At 50.8% G+C, this 20970-nt stretch overlaps 5 protein-coding genes across 5 annotated transcripts; 4 read left to right on the top strand and 1 right to left on the bottom strand.

The window, feature by feature from the left end:
* Positions 1 to 140: 140 nt before the first annotated feature.
* On the top strand, positions 141 to 3513 carry CTHT_0012970 (uncharacterized protein; the record flags this gene model as incomplete). Its single annotated transcript, XM_006691750.1, has 3 exons — positions 141 to 556; positions 633 to 2662; positions 3110 to 3513. The coding sequence occupies 3 exons, from the start codon at positions 141 to 143 to the stop codon at positions 3511 to 3513; spliced, it is 2850 nt and encodes a 949-aa protein (XP_006691813.1).
* A 2317-nt stretch (positions 3514 to 5830) lies between these two features.
* On the top strand, positions 5831 to 8082 carry CTHT_0012980 (phosphoinositide-specific phospholipase C-like protein; the record flags this gene model as incomplete). Its single annotated transcript, XM_006691751.1, has 4 exons — positions 5831 to 5845; positions 5921 to 6454; positions 6513 to 7843; positions 7905 to 8082. 4 exons carry the CDS (start codon positions 5831 to 5833, stop codon positions 8080 to 8082), a joined length of 2058 nt encoding a protein of 685 aa, XP_006691814.1.
* A 1598-nt stretch (positions 8083 to 9680) lies between these two features.
* On the bottom strand, positions 9681 to 10783 carry CTHT_0012990 (uncharacterized protein; the record flags this gene model as incomplete). The annotated part of the gene is made up of 5 exons (XM_006691752.1): positions 9681 to 9862; positions 9940 to 10045; positions 10106 to 10151; positions 10224 to 10388; positions 10551 to 10783. 5 exons carry the CDS (start codon positions 10781 to 10783, stop codon positions 9681 to 9683), a joined length of 732 nt encoding a protein of 243 aa, XP_006691815.1.
* Positions 10784 to 11921: 1138 nt separating this feature from the next.
* CTHT_0013000 (uncharacterized protein) lies at positions 11922 to 13488 on the top strand (the record flags this gene model as incomplete). Its single annotated transcript, XM_006691753.1, has 9 exons — positions 11922 to 11938; positions 12020 to 12037; positions 12103 to 12115; positions 12180 to 12209; positions 12573 to 12737; positions 12805 to 12939; positions 12998 to 13049; positions 13107 to 13155; positions 13215 to 13488. The coding sequence occupies 9 exons, from the start codon at positions 11922 to 11924 to the stop codon at positions 13486 to 13488; spliced, it is 753 nt and encodes a 250-aa protein (XP_006691816.1).
* Positions 13489 to 16721: 3233 nt separating this feature from the next.
* On the top strand, positions 16722 to 18041 carry CTHT_0013010 (putative GTP-binding protein; the record flags this gene model as incomplete). Its single annotated transcript, XM_006691754.1, has 7 exons — positions 16722 to 16750; positions 16992 to 17023; positions 17257 to 17336; positions 17390 to 17412; positions 17474 to 17502; positions 17562 to 17819; positions 17881 to 18041. The coding sequence occupies 7 exons, from the start codon at positions 16722 to 16724 to the stop codon at positions 18039 to 18041; spliced, it is 612 nt and encodes a 203-aa protein (XP_006691817.1).
* Positions 18042 to 20970: the final 2929 nt, after the last annotated feature.

Here is a 20970-nt window from a genome sequence, read left to right on the forward strand (position 1 = left end):
ATTATTCTCGTCCATAACACGGATTACCACCCTTCCTACACCGCTAACGCTGCCGGGAACTCGGGGCCTACCGTTATGGCAGCAGCACGGCAGACGGCATAGCAAAACCCCTCTTCCCGTCTGTGGCCCCCACTACCATCATGGGCAATACTCAGTCCAGTCACTCGGCCCAGGCGCCCCGGAAACCAACCCATAGGCTGTCCAAACCGAGGACAGGAAATCATGCTGCCCCGGGATTCTTGAGCCCCAAGCGTTTGTCAAATGCCACCCGGCGCCATACCAATTCCCAGTTGCCCGATCCTCCCTTAGAATCGCCCATTGCCGCCACGACTCCAGCATCTTCAGTGCTTGAGGTTCCAGCGGCGCTTGGGCGGCGCGCTAACAATAACAATTCTTCGCAGCCGAGTTCAGGCTCAAAACGGAGGAGTTTGTTTCGGCCTGGCTCGTCTAAAGAAGCAGTTCCCTCTCTTAAGCGGCTTTCGGGGAGGTTCAGTAGAACCTCCTCCATGACATATGAGTCGGCAGTTGCATATTATGGACCAGAGACCCCCAACGAGTAAGTGCTGTTGAAGCGCTCTGAATGGTCTTGCGCCCTATGTTCGTGTTGCTGACCATGGTTACCGTATGCTTAGACCAGCCAATCAGCCCGACGTTCGTGCGTCGTGGCACTACAACCTCACATCCTACGAAGCAAGGAGACTGTTTAACCAGACCGATGAGCCTGCATTCGAGCACATGACTGCCATGTCCGAAAACAGGATGTCAACAATCACGGCGGCTACGTGGAAGAGTTCACATCCTGCAGTGCCCGCTAGTGCGCCGCTCACTCGCACAAACTCCGATGTCTCACTTTATGCTCCAGTTCGCCGGCGCTCAATAATCCAAACTCCTGGAGTAGCGACGCGAGAGATCTATAACCGCGAACTTCCCCCTCTGCCTCAGCCTAGTTTTCGCCACAGCGATCCTCCAAGTCCCATGTTATCACGACGGTCCTCGATCGAATCCTACCAAAATGGCGTCTTGTTAATGCCACCTCACATTCCAGACACGGATTCGGTTGAGCGAGTGTCAACACCCTGTGAGGATGGATATCGATCAATTGGAGCATTTAAGCTTGGCTCTCTGCGGATTGTGAACGGCTCCCCGGTCCCCTCAACTCCTGAGACGGCGAGGACTCGCGAAAAGAACGAAGCCCATGGCTTGCTGGGGGGAAGGATAGATTCTACAGCGGTATCAGCTCGAAATGCCGATTCGTCTGCCCCTGGCAGCGCAACTCAGCAAACCCAATTGCCACAGCCTTCTCTTAACACCCACCAAGACTTGTTTGCTAGCCCTGTCCAACCGCAGCCGATTAGTCCTACGCTTCAAGTTACGTCCAAAGTGACTGCTTTGGAGGATAAGCTTTTTGAGGACGAACTGCCAACCGAATACTCGTCGGCCGAGATTTTGGACGTCCGTCTTGATCCTAATGCGAAGTCGTCTCATCCGCGCGAAAAGCATGAGTCCTCAAAGATCGTTTCCAGAAGTGATAGCGGGTTCTTATCGATGAGCGAGGGCTTGTCGGTTTCCACTAAGGGGTTAAGCAAGGCAGACTCGGGGTATAGTTCAAATGTGTCCCTACGATCATTCCAAACTCGGCACCAGATGTCTGGAAAGCATTCAGCACCTACGCCGCCCCCGAAACAAGACCATAACTCAGAGGATTCGCCTCCCCCTCCCCCTCCAAAAGATCGTTCTAATGAATCCGTCATTCAGAAGAAAACCGGTCTTGCTTCCCTTCGCCGCTCGCATCCTGGTAGCCCGACTGGCCTCACCTCTAGAGATAGTAATCGCACATCACCTGTCTCAGGGCCCCTAAGCCCTGGAAGTTCCAAATCTCCAACGTCTGACACCGCCAGCTCGGAACCTAGCAATGGGAATGGGATCAAGAAACTTGGGCGACTACAACGTCTCTTCACTAATGCCCGTCGACCAGGAACAGCTTTGTCCGCCCAGCCAACGTCGCAGCCGCTTGCTGCTCCTCCTGCGGCCGAAAGTTCTAAAGAACGTTCCGAACCTCCGCTGCCTCCTCTTCCACAGGAGAATGAACGCAAGCGCAATGAACGCGCCCGGATGATCCCCCCGGCAAAGAAACCTGTGGTCAAGACTCGTTCGAGTCTGGACACACTTAAGACCATCTTCAGTGTGGGAAGTCTAGAGCACACCCTTGAGACTACAAATTCGAAGCAAACCAGCCCTCAGCCTAACGCTAAGGACCACACTCGAAAACCAGCTGTGCATCTTGCCAACCTCGCTTCCCACGTCGTATCGAAGAAACCAATTACTCGCAAGCCGGTTCCATCGCGTCCTCCTGTGGTGCAAGAAGGGGAAGAGAAAGGTGTAAAATACAGAGTCCACAGACCATCACCGCTTCGAGTTGGTGTTACACACAAGAACGAGCCCACACAAACTACCGATGGAAACTCTTCGAGAGTTGTGACGGATGCTCAAGCCAACCGCCAGCTCGGCAAGTCAGAAAAGAGAGCGATGAGTCTCACAATGCCGAAGCCCCAGCAGGCAGAAGATCCCCAACCACGAGTTTCATCTCTTGATTTGGTTACACTAAACAATTTGCCATCTCCTCCGCTCCCGAGTCCGGTTGCCAAAGCAATGTCAATAAATGGTAAAACAAGGCCATCGCCAACTGGTTCTGTGATAGTGAGCAGACCTCTCTCACTACGCGTTCCTCCCCCGCTGCGACCAAATTCCATCTCGAGTTTAAGCCGTAGATCGAGTCGAGAGAGTTTCCAGAGCTTCTCGGCAATGCATAGTACCCTCACAAGGCAAGCGAGCACTGAGAGTTTCCGAAGCTTCAGTTCAAACCAGCCGCCGATGCAAGAGACTATCGGCCATGTCAAGTCCCCGAGTACAGGCTTCATGGACCCTAGACGGTTGCAATCATTCAGGCAGTACTCTTTCCCTTACGATTCACCGAACTCGGAGGCACAGACAGACTATGGGCCGAGTCGTCGTTATTCATCTCAAATCTCTCAGTCCGACGGAGGGAGCAGCCGGCGTAACTCTATATCATCTGTTCAAAGTGAGGGAGTATGTGGCTACCCTCGTCCAGCCAGTGCCCAGGGTTGGTCCTTCACGCCTGATCATCAACCTCTCCGCCACCGCGCAAGCTACGATGGCTTGAGCTACATCCCACCGCGGCCTCAACCACATCCGAAGTATGGCTATCCGCCATCAATGTCGACCGGTTACACGTCTTCTCCCTACTACAACTACAGCAATCCGGCCGCATATGACGATGAACGCAGCCGAAGCCAGTTGAGTGCGGCCGCCATATGGAGCCGGAGCCAGGCAGATGCTGCCGCGGGCCAATGGTATCAATATAATGGCTGGGGTCATCGTCCTCCTTACTGGCCGCGAAGCCGCCACCGGAGCGCGTATGGGCCGAATCCTCCTTTCAGGATTCTGCACAGCTACAATTCGCCTGCCTACCGGGGGGTGCCGATTTGGGGATGATTGGCCTGATGAGGCTCGAGCCTCATCAGCAACATCGCATTTCATATTTCCGTGTATCATCATCTGTCGTGTTATCTTCCATTGCATAACACCCGGTGTGTGTTTCGCATTCTCCCTACCCTCGTTACTCTGGTTCGTTTCATTTTATTACAAACCATTTTTTTCTCTGCTGTTATCCTCCTTAGAGTGATACCACTGCCAACTCTTAGAGCAAGATATCCGATCATGATTGCGGTACGGTTCGCGTAAGTTATACCCGGTCCTGGATGGACAGCGCGCTCTCTATCTCACTTTTCCTTTTACCCATTTGCCTTTTTTATCTCACTCTATTTGTTTTACCCTAGGTATGCGGGAGGTTTATAGTTGGCGGCGTCAAGGGCTGCTGCGGAGTTGTGTGCAACCCATATACCCAGAAACAATTAGACTCAACTGCAGCATTTAGGACGGTCGGAATTGTGTGCTAGTATATCATGGGTTAACATAGTATTATAAACACACAGTGGTTTGTGGAACAAGTTGGTCTGTTGTGCGAGAGTGTGACAATGTCGTGTGCTTCCTTGGCTTTGGGCACTGGATCTGCACTTGGATGATGTCCCGTTGCATTAATTGATGCCGAGGCGGCTTGTGGCGGTGAACGTTATTTAACAGCTTGGGCGCGTTGCTCTCTGTAGCTAGTAGTGGTCCGTAGCATTCCGTGCACGCATGGTAAGCGATGGTCATACGGGGTCTCGCCCAGCCTTGAAACTCGGGGGTTTTGTTGATCTCCAAGTTGCAGGAGATGGACAATTGATCTTGGGACTGCTGACCAATTTCATGTAGGACAACAGTCTTTAGGACCTTCCCCATAAGATCTTCCTTAGGTGCACACCGTGAGTGTGGCGACGCACTTGTCCATAGGTAGCTTCCTGCGGCTCCAGGGGAGACTACCTGGGCTATTGGGGCTGTAGTTGCGAGGCGTTGATTCCCTCCCAGAGTCTTTTTGTTTAACCCATCGAGATGGGTCATGCCTCGGGGTTTTGTGGTTGGGCAGGAGAGAATTAAAGAGGGGGAAGCGGTCATCGTCTAGTGTCGACCTGCAGGAACGTGGACTAACTTTAGTGGAGAGCCAGGCAGGTGCGCTTTTCTTCTAATGAGCGACACAGCCACACAAGCAGTAATGGGTAAGAACATACAGATATGGTGCAACAAGGTGACGTCAAGCGGTGTGTCGGTAGTGCATGCGGGCAATACGATCTACAAATGCTTACAGGATGTTTGACCTCGATTCGGCAGGGGCCGATATGGGACAGGCCAGGAAGTATCCGTACAGGTACCATACGGTTATATCGCTTGTGTGGTATGGTTGGGTTGCACATAGGGCTGAGGGTTGCTGCAGCACGCGACATTTCGGGGGGTCAAAAGGTGCCATTGGGAGTCGTGGCTTGATGAAGTGGCCTGGAAACTTGGCTCTGAACGAGCAAGCTAACAACGGACCTGCACCTCGGTAGCTACCTTGGCACCCTGCACAGCCATCTTCACGTCTTTGGAGCTGGCAAGTCTTGGAACCTACAGCTAAGATAGGCTGTGACTCGAGGATTTGCAGCCTCGAAGGCAAAAAATTGTCTCGAAGAGTCCTCTCGGTATCTGGCAGGTTGTGTTTCAGGCGATAATGAGCCTCTTGATGTTCGGATGCCAGCCGGTTGGCGATGCTCTGAAGGGACAGGCGGCTGACGGCGGACGAGGGGGTGCCCTTTCCAGCACAGGTTCCTGACCCACCGGGCCCGGTGTCCACAACGGGAGCGGCACCGTTTTGTGGAGGCTGAGAGTAAGCTGACGAATCAATTTGCTCCAACTGAGTCGAAGGCTGGGTTGGCATCCACTCTCTGGGGTCCAGCAGCAAATCGAGCTCGGGAGAATCATGGTCACACCCCTGCCAGCGGAGTCACAGGGCTGCTACTACTGTTGTTCCTTCTGTTGACTTTTAGGTGTCACACAAGAACCCTTCTCTCCCAACTCCCGCCTGCATGTTTCTTCAAGGAGACTGCGCAATCTCCTATCTTCTGACGTGGGAAGTTTCCCAACCTTCCCTGCCTATCGCCTATGTTGGGCATGATTACCTGTGCAAGACACTGCTTGTCCGGCCATCCTACTTAGAAGAGGGAACCCCACTGGTTGCGCTACGTACCCGACAAAGCGGTGTTGCCTTTCATGTCGCGATAGCTCATCATTGAACTGAGTATAAGGCTGGCGCGAAGCTTTCCCCCAACCCACAACTGTGGTCTGGCTGCGCTCTTAGGGACATCCAACTAGTTATCCCCTCCAGTCAAGATTATCAAAGATGCATCTCTTCAAGGTTCGTCTTCCCATGCGCCTTGCTCATTTCCAATTCAAGCAGTTCTGCCACTAACCTGTGGACTCCACGCATCAGTTTCGAGAGAAGCAGGGCAAAGACAAGGACAAGCCTGGATTCATGCGCAGGATGTCCACCTTGGGGAAGAGCGGTTCGCCGAGTCGCGGGAGAAAAGCGATGTTGAATGCCGCCTTCCTGTCGGCCGCCCTTGCAGGGAATGTCCGGTCCCTCGTCGGCGTCGAGCACTCCCAGGATGGGTCGCTGCGCAAGTACATGCCGCTCCACGAAAATGTCAAGAAGCATGTCCAGCACGTCTTCAGCAGCTTGAATCAGGGCAAGAAGTATGTGTCGCGCGAGAAGTTTGCCGCGTTCCTGAAAGAGACGCAGTGTGTCCAGAAAGACATCCCGTTGACGCAGGACCGTTACAATTTCCAAGAGTTCTATCGAATTTGGAGTAGCGTACGGGAGGCTTTCTGTGCGGTTGGGGCGATACCTGCTCGCGATCTCGACACATCTCGCCCAATCAGCAATTACTTTATCAGCAGCAGCCACAATACTTACCTGGAGGGCAATCAGTTGTCCTCCAAGAGTTCGGCTGAGGCATATCGCACTGTAAGTCCGATTGCCTGCTTGGTTTTGAGACATTAAGCCTAACCTAATTTGTCGGTAGGTACTTCGGCGTGGATGTCGGTGCATCGAAATCGACGTGTGGAATGGCCCAACAACCCGCACACCATCCAGATCACCAGCCCAGGGGCGTCCAAGAAACCTATCAGTGACATCTATCCCCCAATTTGTTTCGACCACCATTGGTGGTCTTCGGAGCCCCAAGGAAAGTGGGCACCTTCGCAGTCTTAGTGCCCAACCAGCCCTAGCATCTCCGGACAAGGAAAACAATTCTGTGCTCGACACTGGGGAGTTATTCGAGCACGTTCAGAGGACTAGGGCTTCGTCATCATCATCATCGGGGTGCAGGACCGAGCCCGTAGTGCACCACCGGGGAACGATGACATCCACCGTTGGCTTCCGGGAAGTCTGCAAAGCGATCCGTGAAAGCGCATTTGTTGACAACCCCCTCCCCATTATCATCAGCCTAGAAGTAGGTGCTGAGAAGGAGCAGCAGGAAGCAATGGTGGAGATAATGAAGGAGGAGTGGAATGACTTGCTTCTTGACAAACCTCTGGAATTCTGCAACCCACACGAACAACAACCTCGATTAGAAGATCTGAAAAACAAAATTTTGATCAAGGTGAAGCGTTTGGATGAGAGCAAACTCGCTGAAGCTGAAAGGGGGAGGAGTCGTGGTATCAACCTTCGCGCCAAGCCTCCAATATGTGAAGCTCTTGCCGCCTTGGCCATCTACACGCATAGTGAGCATTATGAGGACGAACATTCGCTCGGATCGAGAACACCAAGTCATATCTTCAGCCTCAGTGAGGACTGCTTTTTGTCGTTGGCCGCAGACTCGCACAAGCTGCACAAGGTCCTCGCCCATAATCGCGACTTCTTGATGCGGATTTATCCCAAAGGCCTGCGGATTGACAGCAGTAATCCAGACCCGAGTTTCCACTGGAGGAGAGGAGTTCAGATGGTGGCCATGAACTGGCAAAAGACCGACGAGGGGATGATGATCAATGAGGGAATGTTTGCGGGTAGCAACGGATGGGTGCTAAAGCCTGAAGGTCTCCTTGGATACAGTTCTCCTGAAGATGCACAGAACATAGGACATCGAGCCCTGGATCTGCGCATCACCATTCTTGCTGGACAGTTCTTACCCCTGCCCAAGGACAGGAGGAAGACCGGCGGTTTCGGTATTTCTGGAGACAGGAAGCTTCGCCCGAGGGTTAAGGTCGAGCTCCATGCTGAAAAGCGGAGCAAGGCCGAGGACTTTGTGAGAGACACTGGGCCTGCATCAACAGAGAATCCGACTTGGGGGTATCAGCCCAACAGCCTAGACTTTCTGGGTGTCAAGGACATTGTGGAAGAGCTCAGCTTTGTTAGGTGAGTGATTGTTTCCGTTTGTCAAGTGTTTGTCAACTGCAGGAACTGACAATCGCTGAAGGTTTAAAGTTGAGGACGTCTACTCCCCTATCCGGAGCAACCTAATCGCTTGGGCCTGTGTTCGTCTTGATCGTCTGCAGCCAGGGTATCGCTTCCTTGATCTCCTGGACCCCAAAACCCGCCAACCAGTTCCCGGACAACTGTTCATCAAGGTTCAGAAAAAGTCTCATAGCGTATGAATCTTGCATTTGACGCCTCTAGGGAGTTTGTAGCAAACGGCGCCTTTCCGTTTCGACTGTAATTGTCATATTTCTGTCGCTTTGTCCATATTCCTGTCAGATTGTCGATGGTGGAGGGAAACATGTTGATGTTTGGCTCTGCATTTTTTAATTCAGGCGGAGGAAACTCTGTGAGGAACAGAAGGCAAAGATCTGGAAAGCATTGTTGGATAGCGGATACCCACCCAGAGATGTTTCTGTTCTAGACTGAAGTTGAGCATCAAATGCGCGATAATCGAGGTTGGGAGATGCCCTGGTTGTGCTAAATAAATTTTTGTTTGACAATGGAACCTGATGTCATTGTTGCAGCGGGGAATGAACTTTTATCAGATCTCGGGTGCGGCATCCGATCGAAGCTTCCGGGACGTTCGGCAGATAGGGCAGAGAGGACAGAGTGGGGTGGGACCACTGGGGCAGAGCTCCACCCACCCTGCTTATTTAAAGCAACGTCTTTCGTGTTTACCAAAAAATTTTCCTTCCAACGCGTTTCTGCACGTCCAGCCCTCATGATGCTCGGACAACTGCGAGGCTGGACCAGAAAGTGCAGACCGTGTCCACGACAGCTCCTGATATTTCTGTCATTTTATTTGGACACGCGCAAGGTAGGGTTTAAAGCAAGCTCAGTTTGCAGAGGTCGGTAGTCTGCCCTGTGCTGGCCACTTGCTTCAAATGACGCATTGGATATTTTAGGTATGTCCATCTTCTCTTCGAAGCTCTTTCTACTGCCGTTATGATGAGAGTAATTTGCGATTGATCCCGTATAGATGGCGCCCTTTCGCCGGGGTTGCTATATCTTGCGGATAAATGAAAGTCATTCTTACATATTCTGAACACCCCATGGCACATTTTCCTTAACTCTTTCTGTCTACGCCTTCCGTCGATCAAACGGGCTCTTGCTGACGGATCTCCCTTCAGATAACAAGCATACTTAAGATTTGTATATTGTGCTATTAATGGGAAAGGCAAATTTGCACCCTTTGCCCTCCCGTTTGGTACGCACCTCTCTTGTTGCGCCATAAGACGGGGTGATCGATTTGCGGGAGATAGCAAGGTTGAGCAAAGTCTTCGCCCAGCGAGGTACTTGTTCACTCAATACCCGTTGGGTTCAAAAAAAAGTGCTGAGCCGGCTCTACAGTTCTAGCTTAGCAATAGATAAATTTGTTTATGAATCATGGCCTATCATCGTTGTGCTGTGTGTCTGCCTGAATAGAACTATGCTACTGCCAAGCCATATTCAGTATATCTATCTCATCAAATTGGGACTAGGTTTTAGACTACGCCCTGGCAAATGGAGGATGTGTGCCGGTATACCACAGCTCAACGCCAACCAGCAGGATATTTTACAAGCCAGCTATATCTAGACTGATTGAGCTGAGCAAACATGGCAAATCTCTTGCGTGATGTCCTGGTTGTAGCTACCTTGCCTTGCAAAGTTTGTCAATGGTTTGGCATGCCCGTATCGGTGTGAACTGTTGGTATCTAAATGGAGTCTATCAAAGTCATAGGTAAACAGTGAAGATAAAGCCCAAACCCGAAATGGAAAGAAGTTGCCAAGATGCTCAGTAGAACAACAGATCAATATGCTTCTTCTCGTCAGTATACCTCTCTTTGAAGTCAGCCCGCGCTAACAACTTGGCCAGCGGCATCATGGTTTCTCTCATGTCCGTAATGTTCCGCTTCTTCTGATCGATGTGGGATGCATCAACCACGATCCGCCGAAGATTCTCAACAGAAAGGGCACCTGCGGCTCAGAATCAGCATCGACGGTCCAGCACAAATGCCAACTGACGTCTGACAAGTGGGTTGTAGTCAACCTACCATGCTCGATCAAATCGATCAACCGCTGGGGTGTGCCGACCGCAATGCCAGTGCGGGTCTTATTGAGGAAAGCGACCTGCTCTTCCAATTTGAAGTGCTTGGCAAACTACAGGAGTGTCAGAACCGTCTAAGAATCGACTCGCTAAGCACAAGACGGACGACTTACCAGCTTCGCAACCGGGCTGCCCTTCTTCTGGAACTTCCTACATGCCCTGCATGACGTCCATCATGTCAGTCACGGTCAACTTTATCCTGCTTCCAGAAAGCTACGGAATACTACCCACCTCACCAAGTCAGCGGCCCGAAGCCCGGCGGCAGCAACGATAAGGGTGTGAGGTGATCCGTTCTTCTTGGGAGCCTCATCCAGCTTCTCCTTCTCTTGTGCGAATTTCTCCAGGAAACTCGGCAGGTTTTCCAGCGTCCGGTCCTTTTCAAATGATGAACTGTCCCTGATTGACGCCGCTGTTCAAATGAAACTCCCATTCTGACCCCCTCCTTCAAGGAAGGGGAGGATCCCGGGAGCCGGGTTGTCAGCCAAGGTTCTTTCTTTCCCCCGAGAGTGAATCATAGGGTTTCCGTGACTCAATATGGTATATTCACCTGAGATGTACAAGTCATTGAGCTCCACGGAACTAAGTTCTGTACCAAAGCGACGTGTCTTTTGAGCCAGGTGATCAGCTAGCAGCTGACCATCCATACGGGCAAAAGCCCTGTTCAAGCCAGCTTCAACATCCAGGTCGGCATCGTCATCCCGCGTGGGGCGTTTATGCTTCCGCTTCTTACGCGGCTTTTCGTCATCCTGGAGCTTCCTTTTTTTGGTGTTAATGTCATTGTCGAGTGACATTTTGAGAAGTTCGATGCCTGGATGAGATGCTGGAATTTTCTGGTTTGTGATGGATGATATTGTGCCAAGTATGGCCAAGTTCTTGGCTTATGTGAAATCAGCTGGTGTCAGTCTTGGGTTGGGAGAAACTGAGGTGACAAGACTTCTCAGCAGTTGTGTCGTTTATGTCTTGGGAGTCTCCCGGATGAAATGTGCAGTGGCTTGTGAAGTCTCCCCATAGCCTTGGCGATGTCTTGGCATAAAATTTGGCCGCAGACTCTGTGCCCCCCACGGTGCTAGAAATTTGTATTAAACACTGTATTTCTACATGGCACTCAGGATCAATGGGACTTTTCGATGCCGAAATGCCAATCTCAAGCCCAAGTTGCGGCCTAAGAGTGGCTCTTCAAACAGTGCGAAATCTTGTGTCACACCAAGCCCGCTCTTCAAAGCTTAAAAACAGCATGTTGATCTCCCGATTTAGCTTGTTCTTTATCTCTTTTGTCACTCACAGATCTCGAGAGTGGTAGGGGATTAATTGCGATCGTCATCGTGGAAGTTTGGTGTTTCGCAACATGGTTACCGAGATCAACCAAGTTGCTATACAAGGCGTGGGTTGTCCTGCAACAGTGAAAGGCACAACGGGAGCCGGGCTGTACAGGTGACTTGGTCTCCCGACTGGAGCTATGGTCTCCAGACTTCAGCCATTCGCTTCCTGCCCCTCTGATAACGACTACTCTGCAGGTTAACTAATTCCATCCGCAAAGATTGAAAGTGTATCAAGAAAAGACTCAGTGGGACTGTGGGGGGGCCACTCCCTTCAGGAAAAGATATAAAGAATTGAAAGAGTTTTTGTTTTCTCACCTGCTTCTAGGTTCTAGTTCAAACCACCTGTGTATGCCTCAAGTATTTCAAATATCGTGCTTGTTGATCCTGGAATAACATCAAAGATATCGCTATATCATTGGTTTGCATTTTTTCTGTTTCGATAGTGCTGCAACTCATGCCAAGTCGGTGGCAAAGGCACTAAGCTACCATTATTGAGAGACAACCATTTGAACATCCTTAGCAGAGAGGCCGTAAATACGCAGAAAGAACGTTCCTGAGAAGATCACATACGATTCGCTATACACATCCATGGCTCCAGTAGCTCACAAAGATGGAGATATGCCCATCGTAAGCCATTACTATATTCACCAAGATATAGCATGTTCTTGCTAGAGAATGAACGACTTCTGACATATAGTGATATCCTAGACAGCAACTGTCCTTGGAGTGAGTAAAGGTCTCCTGCGGAATATTGAGTTATATTGGCTAACTCTGGCAACTCTGCGACATAGACCATTGGTACAGGTGAGTTGCCCTTTGCAGAGCTGTCCCTTTACTCAATAACGGGCACAGCATTGACCCCTCCTAGTGTATGCATCCTCTTCTCCAGCAAGCTGCTGTAAGTAATCTTCCCAACTGACCACATTTTTGTTATATAGTCTCTGGTGCATCCAAGTAAGTACTCCTGTACCCAATTAACAAGTCTAGTTGGCTTAATTCTGTACAGGTAGTCCCTCAGATATGGACCAACTGGCGAACAAAGAAAACAGATGGCCTTCCGGGCCTAATGATGTTTATGTGGACACTAAGTAAAGCCGCCTATAAGCTGGTTGTTTCCTACATTCTAACCATAACTTCAAGGTGGTGTTCCATTTGGAATATATGCCATCGTCCAGAAGTTCAATGTCCCGTTGCAGATCCAGCCGCATATGTTCTCAGGCCTTTGTCTTATTTGTTGGGGCCAGATCTTGCGATATCATAGGTAAGTTTCCTCTTGCACATTCAACAACCGCAGAACTCGATGTCCATGAAGAATGAGCCTCTAACGGTTAGCAGGAAATGGGCAACCTGGAAAGCCACTTTCATGGTCCTCTTTGTGGGCGCGGTATTTGGCAGTATAGAAACTGCCTTAATCCTCATACTGAGGGTAAGCGTCTTGTTTTGTTGCCATTCGACCACCTTTAGTTCATGTTCATGCTGACAGGGCTTCCAAGCCCCTCCACAACAAGGGGAACAACGCCCCAATGTTTGTTCTCGGCGTCCTGGCAGCCGTCCTGCTTGGAGGTGGTCTGCTTCCTCCGTACAGAGAAATCTGGAAGCGGAGGGGCAGGGTAATTGGCATCAACTGGGTGAGTAGTTGACGGTCAATATCGAGCATATTCAAGACTATAAGTCTAATTCCGATAGCTCTTCTTGGCCATGGACTGGTCTGGATCATTTTGCTCTCTTATGGCGCTAGGTGAGGATCAAGCCTTCTTTTTAGTAGAAGCAACATATACTGACCTCTCTGAAATAGTTGCTCAAAACACTTTCGATGTCTTAGGAGGTGTCATCTACATCGTGATGTGAGTCAACCTCATCCAACGGAATTTTGTCAGCATCGAAATATTCACGCTACTCGAAGTTGTCTTCTCGAGATGGGCATTGGTGTCTCCCATTTGACCTGGTTGTTCCGCACCGGGAGCATCCGCAAGGAGGCCGCTGCTCAAGGGAAAACTTTTGACGACATCCTGGCAGAACATGAGGCCAACGGTACACCATTCAAGTTCGCTGAACGCAAGAGCCGCAGGCAGCAGCCGAGGCAGCAAGTCGACGAGGAAGCGAAGATTGAAGGATCCAACAACAGCAAGGAATTCGTCTCTGGGAGCTCTTCGTCGTCTTCAGAGCACTCGTCTTGATGTCCATCCACACCGCCGGTACCAAAGATCTTGGGGATCTTTTGCAGGCTGAGTCCCTAACGGTAGGGTTGTTTGGGTTTGCTTTTTCAATACAGAGAGCTTTTGGTTATTTGTCTGTGTCCAGGGGGTCAATGGCACATGGAGAACAATGGCAATGCAACGCTGAGAAGCAAACATCGGATGGACTGGTTACACAGAGATGGATCGACGTCATATCGAGTTCCCCGTGTACATATTGCCGTACATGTTTATTCAATTTGCTAGTGTATCAAAATCCCAAGCTTCTCGTTCAATATAGACAATCCATTGATTTCAGTATTCTATTATCCTTACACAAGGGAAAGGCAAACACAGGACAGCTTTCTTGGCCATATGAACTGTGGCGTAACCTGGACCAGGGAACCGGCAGTTGCCATTTGAAATCTAACAACTCTCCCTCTTTAACACTCTAGTTCACGTTGACGATTCGGCCGTGTGGGATCAACAAGGACGAAGCAGCACCACAAGACCCCCACGCTTAACGCTGTCGAGTTACGGCGTCGTGGACAAAGTGCTCTCTCCTGGTTGGTTGGCGCTTACGCAGCAACTGCATGGCTTGAATGGCCGGGAACACGGTTATGTGAGGTAACTGCACGCGCCTGCCTGGCCGTAGATGTCGTCACTACGTAGGTACCTTTGACGTTGTATGCTTCCGCACCGTAGGATAACGGCGGCTTGGAGCGGGTAATGGGTCTCATCGGCTTTTCCCTCATGAGACTTGTCAACTCGAGCGGGTCTTGCATTTGGAGAATTTTTTTTCGATCTTTCGGTGAAATGCTACGCGAACTGGAGAAGCACTTGTGCTTGTCACATAGGAAGAGTTTGTGCAATTCTCGGTCTGTTCATTGCTCCGGTCTTGCACAAATTGTCGTCGAGCCATGGGTTCCAATGTAGTTGTTGCAGCTCAGTTGACTCATTGATAGAGAGCCTCATGACTATGACAGTGGTGCGCTCAATGTGATGTGGCAACAATGTATGACTGAACATTTGGAGGCTGAACCTACCAGATCTTTAATTTTCAGACATTAACCGCCACGGTCAAGCATAACGTGGTTCATGTATTAGTCGGATTTCAACTTAGCTCTTGAAGCCGGTTTCCCATCACGGTTTTGAACTTCTGAGGTTGATAACTATTGAAGTGCACAAGTCTCAGGTCTCAGGCTTGTGGTGCAATAAGTCGATCCATTTCATTTTGGTAGCACACGACTCTTTTTTTCCTGGTTGGCATTATACTTTTCAGTCCCCCGAATCCATGTAATACGTACAACTACACCTATCCTTGCATGCATACATCCTACACTTAGCCATAGTTAGCGGCTAGCCTCTGAATTCTGTCGGTCATTGAGACTGGCTGGATCACGAGATCTTGCTTCGTCGGACGGCACGGATACCCACTTCTACTGAACAGTCAGGTCATCAGCCTTACGGAGTGCTGTTACCTGGATGGATCCCCGAGGAGATCCAGATGGAGCCCCAGAGAATCCATAGCTGAAAACGCAACGTGATGGCCTGCAGGGTTGCCGTCTGCATCTGCAGGTTTTGGATAGGTCCTCTGGGGATGTGCGAGGTGGTATCAGCTCAGCTATTGCGGAGAGTTGCCAGCGAGGAAGAAGACGGGAAGGAGACAAAGGCACGACGTGAGGAACCCGAGACATTGACAAGACCACTGGAAACAGACAGCCTGTCAAGCTGCAGCCGGGCCCGTCTTGCAAGCAACGTCCTCAGCTGTTCCTACAGTTCGGTGCCAAGAATGCCTTGGCTAGAATCCTTCTCAGCTTCAAGATGCCCTCGTCGTCGCCGACCTTGCTGTCCTGTGTCTCAAGCACTGAGTCCGCGCTCAAGTAAGTACTGCATGGTGTATCCGCAAGGAACTTCAAGGAACTTAGTCACCAACAACCAGGCAACAAGCAACATGTTGCTCCCCTGCTTGCCGACAGGAACGCCACCACAGCGGAAGCAAGGAGTTTGTTCAACACTGTCCCTGGCGGGCATTGTGATTCGCCAGATTGCGTCTAGACCGGCTTCCTGCCTTCGATTTGGCCCCGGCTCCGCAAACGCCCCGCGTCCCCATCCATCCAGCAGGACCAGCGCCGCGGCTCCGGATTCGCTCGGGCTAGCGAACTGCTGGTTTCCACTTGTCCGCGCTTAGTTGCGTCAAAATCGCCTGCCAACATCAGCTTCTCCAGGAGTTCAGTTGATCCAGTGCCCAGGCGGTCTTCGCAGTCGTCCAGCTGTGTGCCAACGGAGCTTCGTCGTGTGCAGTGTGCTTGCAGGCTGTCGGTCCTGCTTGCGCTAGGGATTCTGATGATACCCACCGAGTCCTCCGATGACTGTCTCCGAGCTCGTTTTGATCCTGTCACCTCCCCGTAGGGATAGGACGGATGGTTCCTTTTGTTGGTTTTGTAGACAAACGCTCGGCCTTCACATCAGCACATACACACAACAAGCATACCTCACATACCGCAGACTGACCGCGAGGGCACATGCGCACGCCGTCGAACCCTTTCGGTAACATGTAGTACCAGCTCGTCGGCCAGGTTTAACCGCTCGCTTGTCGACTCTCGCGGCCCGTCAAAAACTGCCGCTGTGGCCCTGCCCCTCCGCGCTTGTCCACAGTCCAGGACCAACCCCTGCCCTGCCATCCGCTATCCACTCACTGCAATCCAGCATCCACAGCACCCACCACACCCACTGCGCCCACTGCATCCACCGCCCCCGGCTTTCTCTCTGTCAGCCCCCGGTTTTGTCGGTCGGTCCCCCAAGCAAAACCCAAGAGGCCCAAGAAGGTCCAGGCTGGCGTCGCCTGTGCCGAATAAAGTTTGCCAGGGCATACTTACCTAATTTCCTCCATACCTTCCTGGCCCAAGGAGAAGAGAGAGCTTCTCCCAATCCCATTCTCTATCTCTTTCTTTTCTCCCCTCCCTTTGAAATACACACCCTTCTTTCAGAAAGACGTTCGGTCCCTGTCCATCGGTTTCTGCATGTAGAAATCCTTGGTCCGTAGATCGTCGCATCCGCCCCTTCGGCGTCCCGTGAGGAGTGAGGAGGAAAGAGCTGCAAAGTCTACCCCCCAGAACCTGGTGAGAGAGTGGCGGAAGAACAGAGAACGTTGGGCAGCAGCAGCGATCGATATACGCTTGGTGGATCGATCATTATTTCAACTTCAGATTTTTCTCTTTTTTTTTTGAGTGACAATGCCGTCAAAATACAATTATCAGCCTTGGTGAGCGAGCTTCCCCCTTTTTACTGTCTGAAAATCTTCTCTGGTCCTTTCTGCCCTCCCTTGAGTTTGGGCTCTACCGAAATCGGTCCACAGCCCCTATTTTGTGCGTTTCTTCTCGTTTCGCTCGTTAGTCCACCTTTGAGCTTCACGTCTTATCTTACCTAAAGCTTGGCTTCCCTTTCCTATCTTTACAGTCACTTGCTATAGCGGGAACTAAATGCTGACAATAGACACTTTTCAGCCGAGAATTTCATGTCGTTGTTCTCGGTGCCGGTGTGTCTGCTCCCTCCCCGGTTTCATCACTAGAAAAACCTTTTCCTCGCCAAGCTGGTGCCTTGTCACATGCAGCGCTCGTACTGATGTCTTGTTGCTTGCCGACGAAAAAGGTGGCGTCGGGAAAAGCTGTCTTACTGGTACGCTTATTCTTAGGCCCCACACCATCACTCAAAACCTCTTGGGTATTCTTGAAGGCTTTTAACATGCTGCTGACCTATGTTCGCCAACAGCTCAGTTTGTCCATAATGAATGGATTGAGAGCTATGACCCTACGATAGAAGATTCCTACAGGACACAGAAGTCTGTCGATGTAAGTTGAGCTCACAATTCTTGAGTGATGACCAAGGCTAACTCCTCTCGTAGGGCCGCCAAGTCGTCTTGGAGATGTAAGTCTTCACTGACAAATAAACAGTTGGGTATTATGCTGACATGACACTCCTCGGATAGTCTCGACACAGCTGGCACGGAGCAATTCGGTATATTATTAACCCACTTACCATGCCATTACCAGTTGACAAGCTAACACAAGTCCCAGTTGCTATGCGAGATCTCTACATGAAGACAGGCCATGGCTTTCTTCTAGTGTTCAGCATCTCGTCCAAGGCGTCTTTTGAGGAGCTCGAACAGCTCCGCGACGATATCATTCGCGTCAAGGATTCCGAGGACATCCCGATGGTGATTGTCGGTAACAAGGCCGACCTGGAGGACCAACGGGTTGTCGACCGTGCTAAGGCATTTGCTCTCTCTCAACGGTGGGGCGCGCCGTATTATGAGACGAGTGCCAGGACGAGGAGTAAGTTGAATAGTTGATATTCCTTGTGAGCTGACAAGGCGTATCTAACATCCCTCTACAGCGAACGTTGATGAGGCGTTTATTGACCTCTGCCGGCAAATGCTACGCAAGGATGACACTCAGGAGGACATGCACGACATCGGCGGCATTCCTGGTGTGGAAGACTGGGGCGGCAAGAGGCGCCGCCGTAAGAGGAGAAGGGAGAAGTGCCCTATCCTTTGACTGAGATGATCATGGACGGGTTGGAAAGTGCGAGCACGTAAGACTATTCTGTTTCTTTTTCGCTGTTCATCTTGCTGGAAATGAGGAAGAATAGTTGGAGAAGGCTTCATGGACATGAGTTTATGAACTAGATATGATGATATATATTGGACAGATTATATGCCTGCCATGCTTTACTTCGGGCTAGGGATAAGGAAAATACAATAGTCATTGGGCCATAGGGTTCATTCTGGGCGTTGAGGTTCAACAGTGTCTTGGCAATGAGTCTGCAATGAAACTCCGTTTCCAGTTTGAAGGGCTGGTGTTCTTGTGCTAATCATGAAATTCGGGTGAAAATTCCAGACACATACGGGCTCACAGGGGTTCTGTCCATTTTTGTTGTTTCCGGTTTGAAACAAATTTACACCCCTGACAACCGACGGCATATTCGTTTGATCATAGAATGTACTCCCGTACTTGGGATGATATATTTATCAGCGTCGACATGTGATTAACCGGTCGGGTTTTGTGCATGGTTAGCAGGTATCCAAACCCCTTGTCGAAAACACCAAACAAAATAATCAAAGTTGCACTGACGGATTTGTTGTCGACTGTAAGAAAGTCGCATATCTTAGACGGTATATGCGCAAATTTAAATATACCTGGAGATGAAGCCAAAACTAGCGAAATTGAATTCACCAGCCCTATAACGTGGACAACTGGAGGAGGATCAGAAGTGATACTGTGAACGCTGAATTGTTGACTGGTTATGCGTTGAAAGCTGATGTGTGTTTCCGTAATATCAACGTGAGCCTGGATAGAAATACCTGGCTCAGGTAGAGACGTGCATGTGATTCCTACAAGCATATGTCTAAAACGCCAATGATGTTGAGCAATTAAGCAGGAAAAGATTGGGCTGAGGAATTGCGAGATACAATGAGAGAGTCGTCGTGATCCACGAAATAACGTATTAATTTTTATGAATAGAAGGATGACTAAGTTCGAACCGAGTTCTCGAAAAATGGGTATCATCTTGGTTCTTGTATCTCAAAGTTATATGTGATCATGCAGTATTTACCGTGAGGACGACAATAGCCGTGATGCGATCGCGGATGGACAAACCCCCCGCCGATATCAGATCCAATGTGGGGCACATCTGCTGGGCCAGGCCTGGTCTCCCGATGGGCCGCATGGCCCAGATCCACTAATCTAACTGGGCCGGTTCTTGCCTCCTCAGTGGGTTCTGGGGCAGAGACCCTGATGGAACCTTGGGTGGAGCCACAAGGGGAGCAATCGAAAACGCTTCACTAGCGTGATCACATTAGCGATGCTCCTTTATCTCCCGCAAAAAGTGGCCCTCTTTTTTCATCAAAGTCCCGTTGCGCTGGAACTGGGATCTCCCAACCATGTCTTCTGTTTTGGATCAGCCGATCTTCAACGACCAGATGGGGCTTCTCTCTGACGGCGCCATGTACGCCGGGAAACTGCCACGAACGAACGACAGCGCCAGTGGGGAGAGATGAGGGGTCACTTCGACATCGGCGACAACGCGTGGCTGCGATGCAGTGCACGGACCGAGAGGTCGCGTCGTCGTTGCTCTCAACGAGAGCGTTGTCGTCGGTCGCTGTTGTCCCCTCTTTGTTCGTCGACAGTCCATCAACGGGCGTCTACGGATTATCGATACAACCCCTTCGCATCCAACGCAACGTTTGTGTTGCGCCAGTTGAAGAGTTTGCTGCCGATGCCCGGGTCCCACCCCGCAAGCTGCTGCGAGGAGACGTAAGGACGAGATGGTTCGAGCGCGCTCGGTCTCGTGCGTCCCGATGCGCTCCTTGCCGAGCACGTTGTTGCTGTGGCTGTGTGGCGCAGCATCATTAAAGTCTTCGAATTCCCTCGCAGTTCAGCGTTAAGTGGTCTAAAGCAGGATTGATAGAAACGGCTAGATATATCCGTTTATTTCCAGCTTTACAACAATGGTGCCTAGCACATCTTTCGGAGCCGCCTATCCCCAGACTTGGGTGTGCTGTTGATCTCCCGTTAGGTCTCACTGGGTGTGGCCCAGCCTAGCGTGGGAACCTGGACCCTGAGAATGTACGCTGTTACTCGTCTGAAGTCTGCAGACTGCAAGTCACATTCACAACTCCATCGTCACGTTGCTCTGCATCCCTTGAGGATCGAATCCTGCTCAACTTACCGGTAACTTGGATGACTGAGAGTTCCGCTGGCTAGCTCTCCATCTCATCAATTCAGTTCTGTTGCTATCAGTGCCATCGTTTGCTCGGTCTCTCATCGACTGTTTTGATCTGTGCATGGAGAGGGTCAAGGCTGAGTTTTTGGCCCCTCGTTTCTGCGGCGTGCGGTGTTGACGACATCGTATGTCAACACCTGAGCCTTTCATTCCATTTTGTTCTCTCTCATACGGAACCGCTGTACTGGGCCGTTGCAATTTCTCGTTTGTACAACTGTTCGCCCTTCGTCGAACGCATGTTGCAAACAGATAATCATCATCACTACCATCGACATCATCGTCAGCCCAAACCTACATTACGGATCACCCACAGACGGACGGCCACGCACTACTGTGAGAACGCGCAGAAGTGATTGATGTTCCCTTGATCTTCAGCCCCTGTATCCACGCATTCTTTCAATTTCTTGGTGCTGTGGACTTTTCCCAACATGCCACTTGTCCCGCAATTCTGAAACGACAGCCGTTCACCCATACCCCGATTTCTTAGACCTGATCCCCGACCCCCCTGTCAACACCCCCTTCCCCTCGACTGTGCACTGCAACTGTCCGACCGCAGTCTCCCCCCCCCCCCTCTCCCTTCGAGAGAACCTTTGTGGGTGGGCCTAGTTGCCTTCATCATCGACGCCCGCTACCCAGATCACCTCACCCTAAGGCGCATTGCGCTGATCTGGTCATCTTCCTCTGGATAGGCTAAGGATCTGT

The sequence above is a fragment of the Thermochaetoides thermophila genome (genome assembly GCF_000221225.1).
Source record: "Thermochaetoides thermophila DSM 1495 unplaced genomic scaffold scf7180000011814, whole genome shotgun sequence".
Lineage (NCBI taxonomy): Eukaryota > Fungi > Ascomycota > Sordariomycetes > Sordariales > Chaetomiaceae > Thermochaetoides > Thermochaetoides thermophila.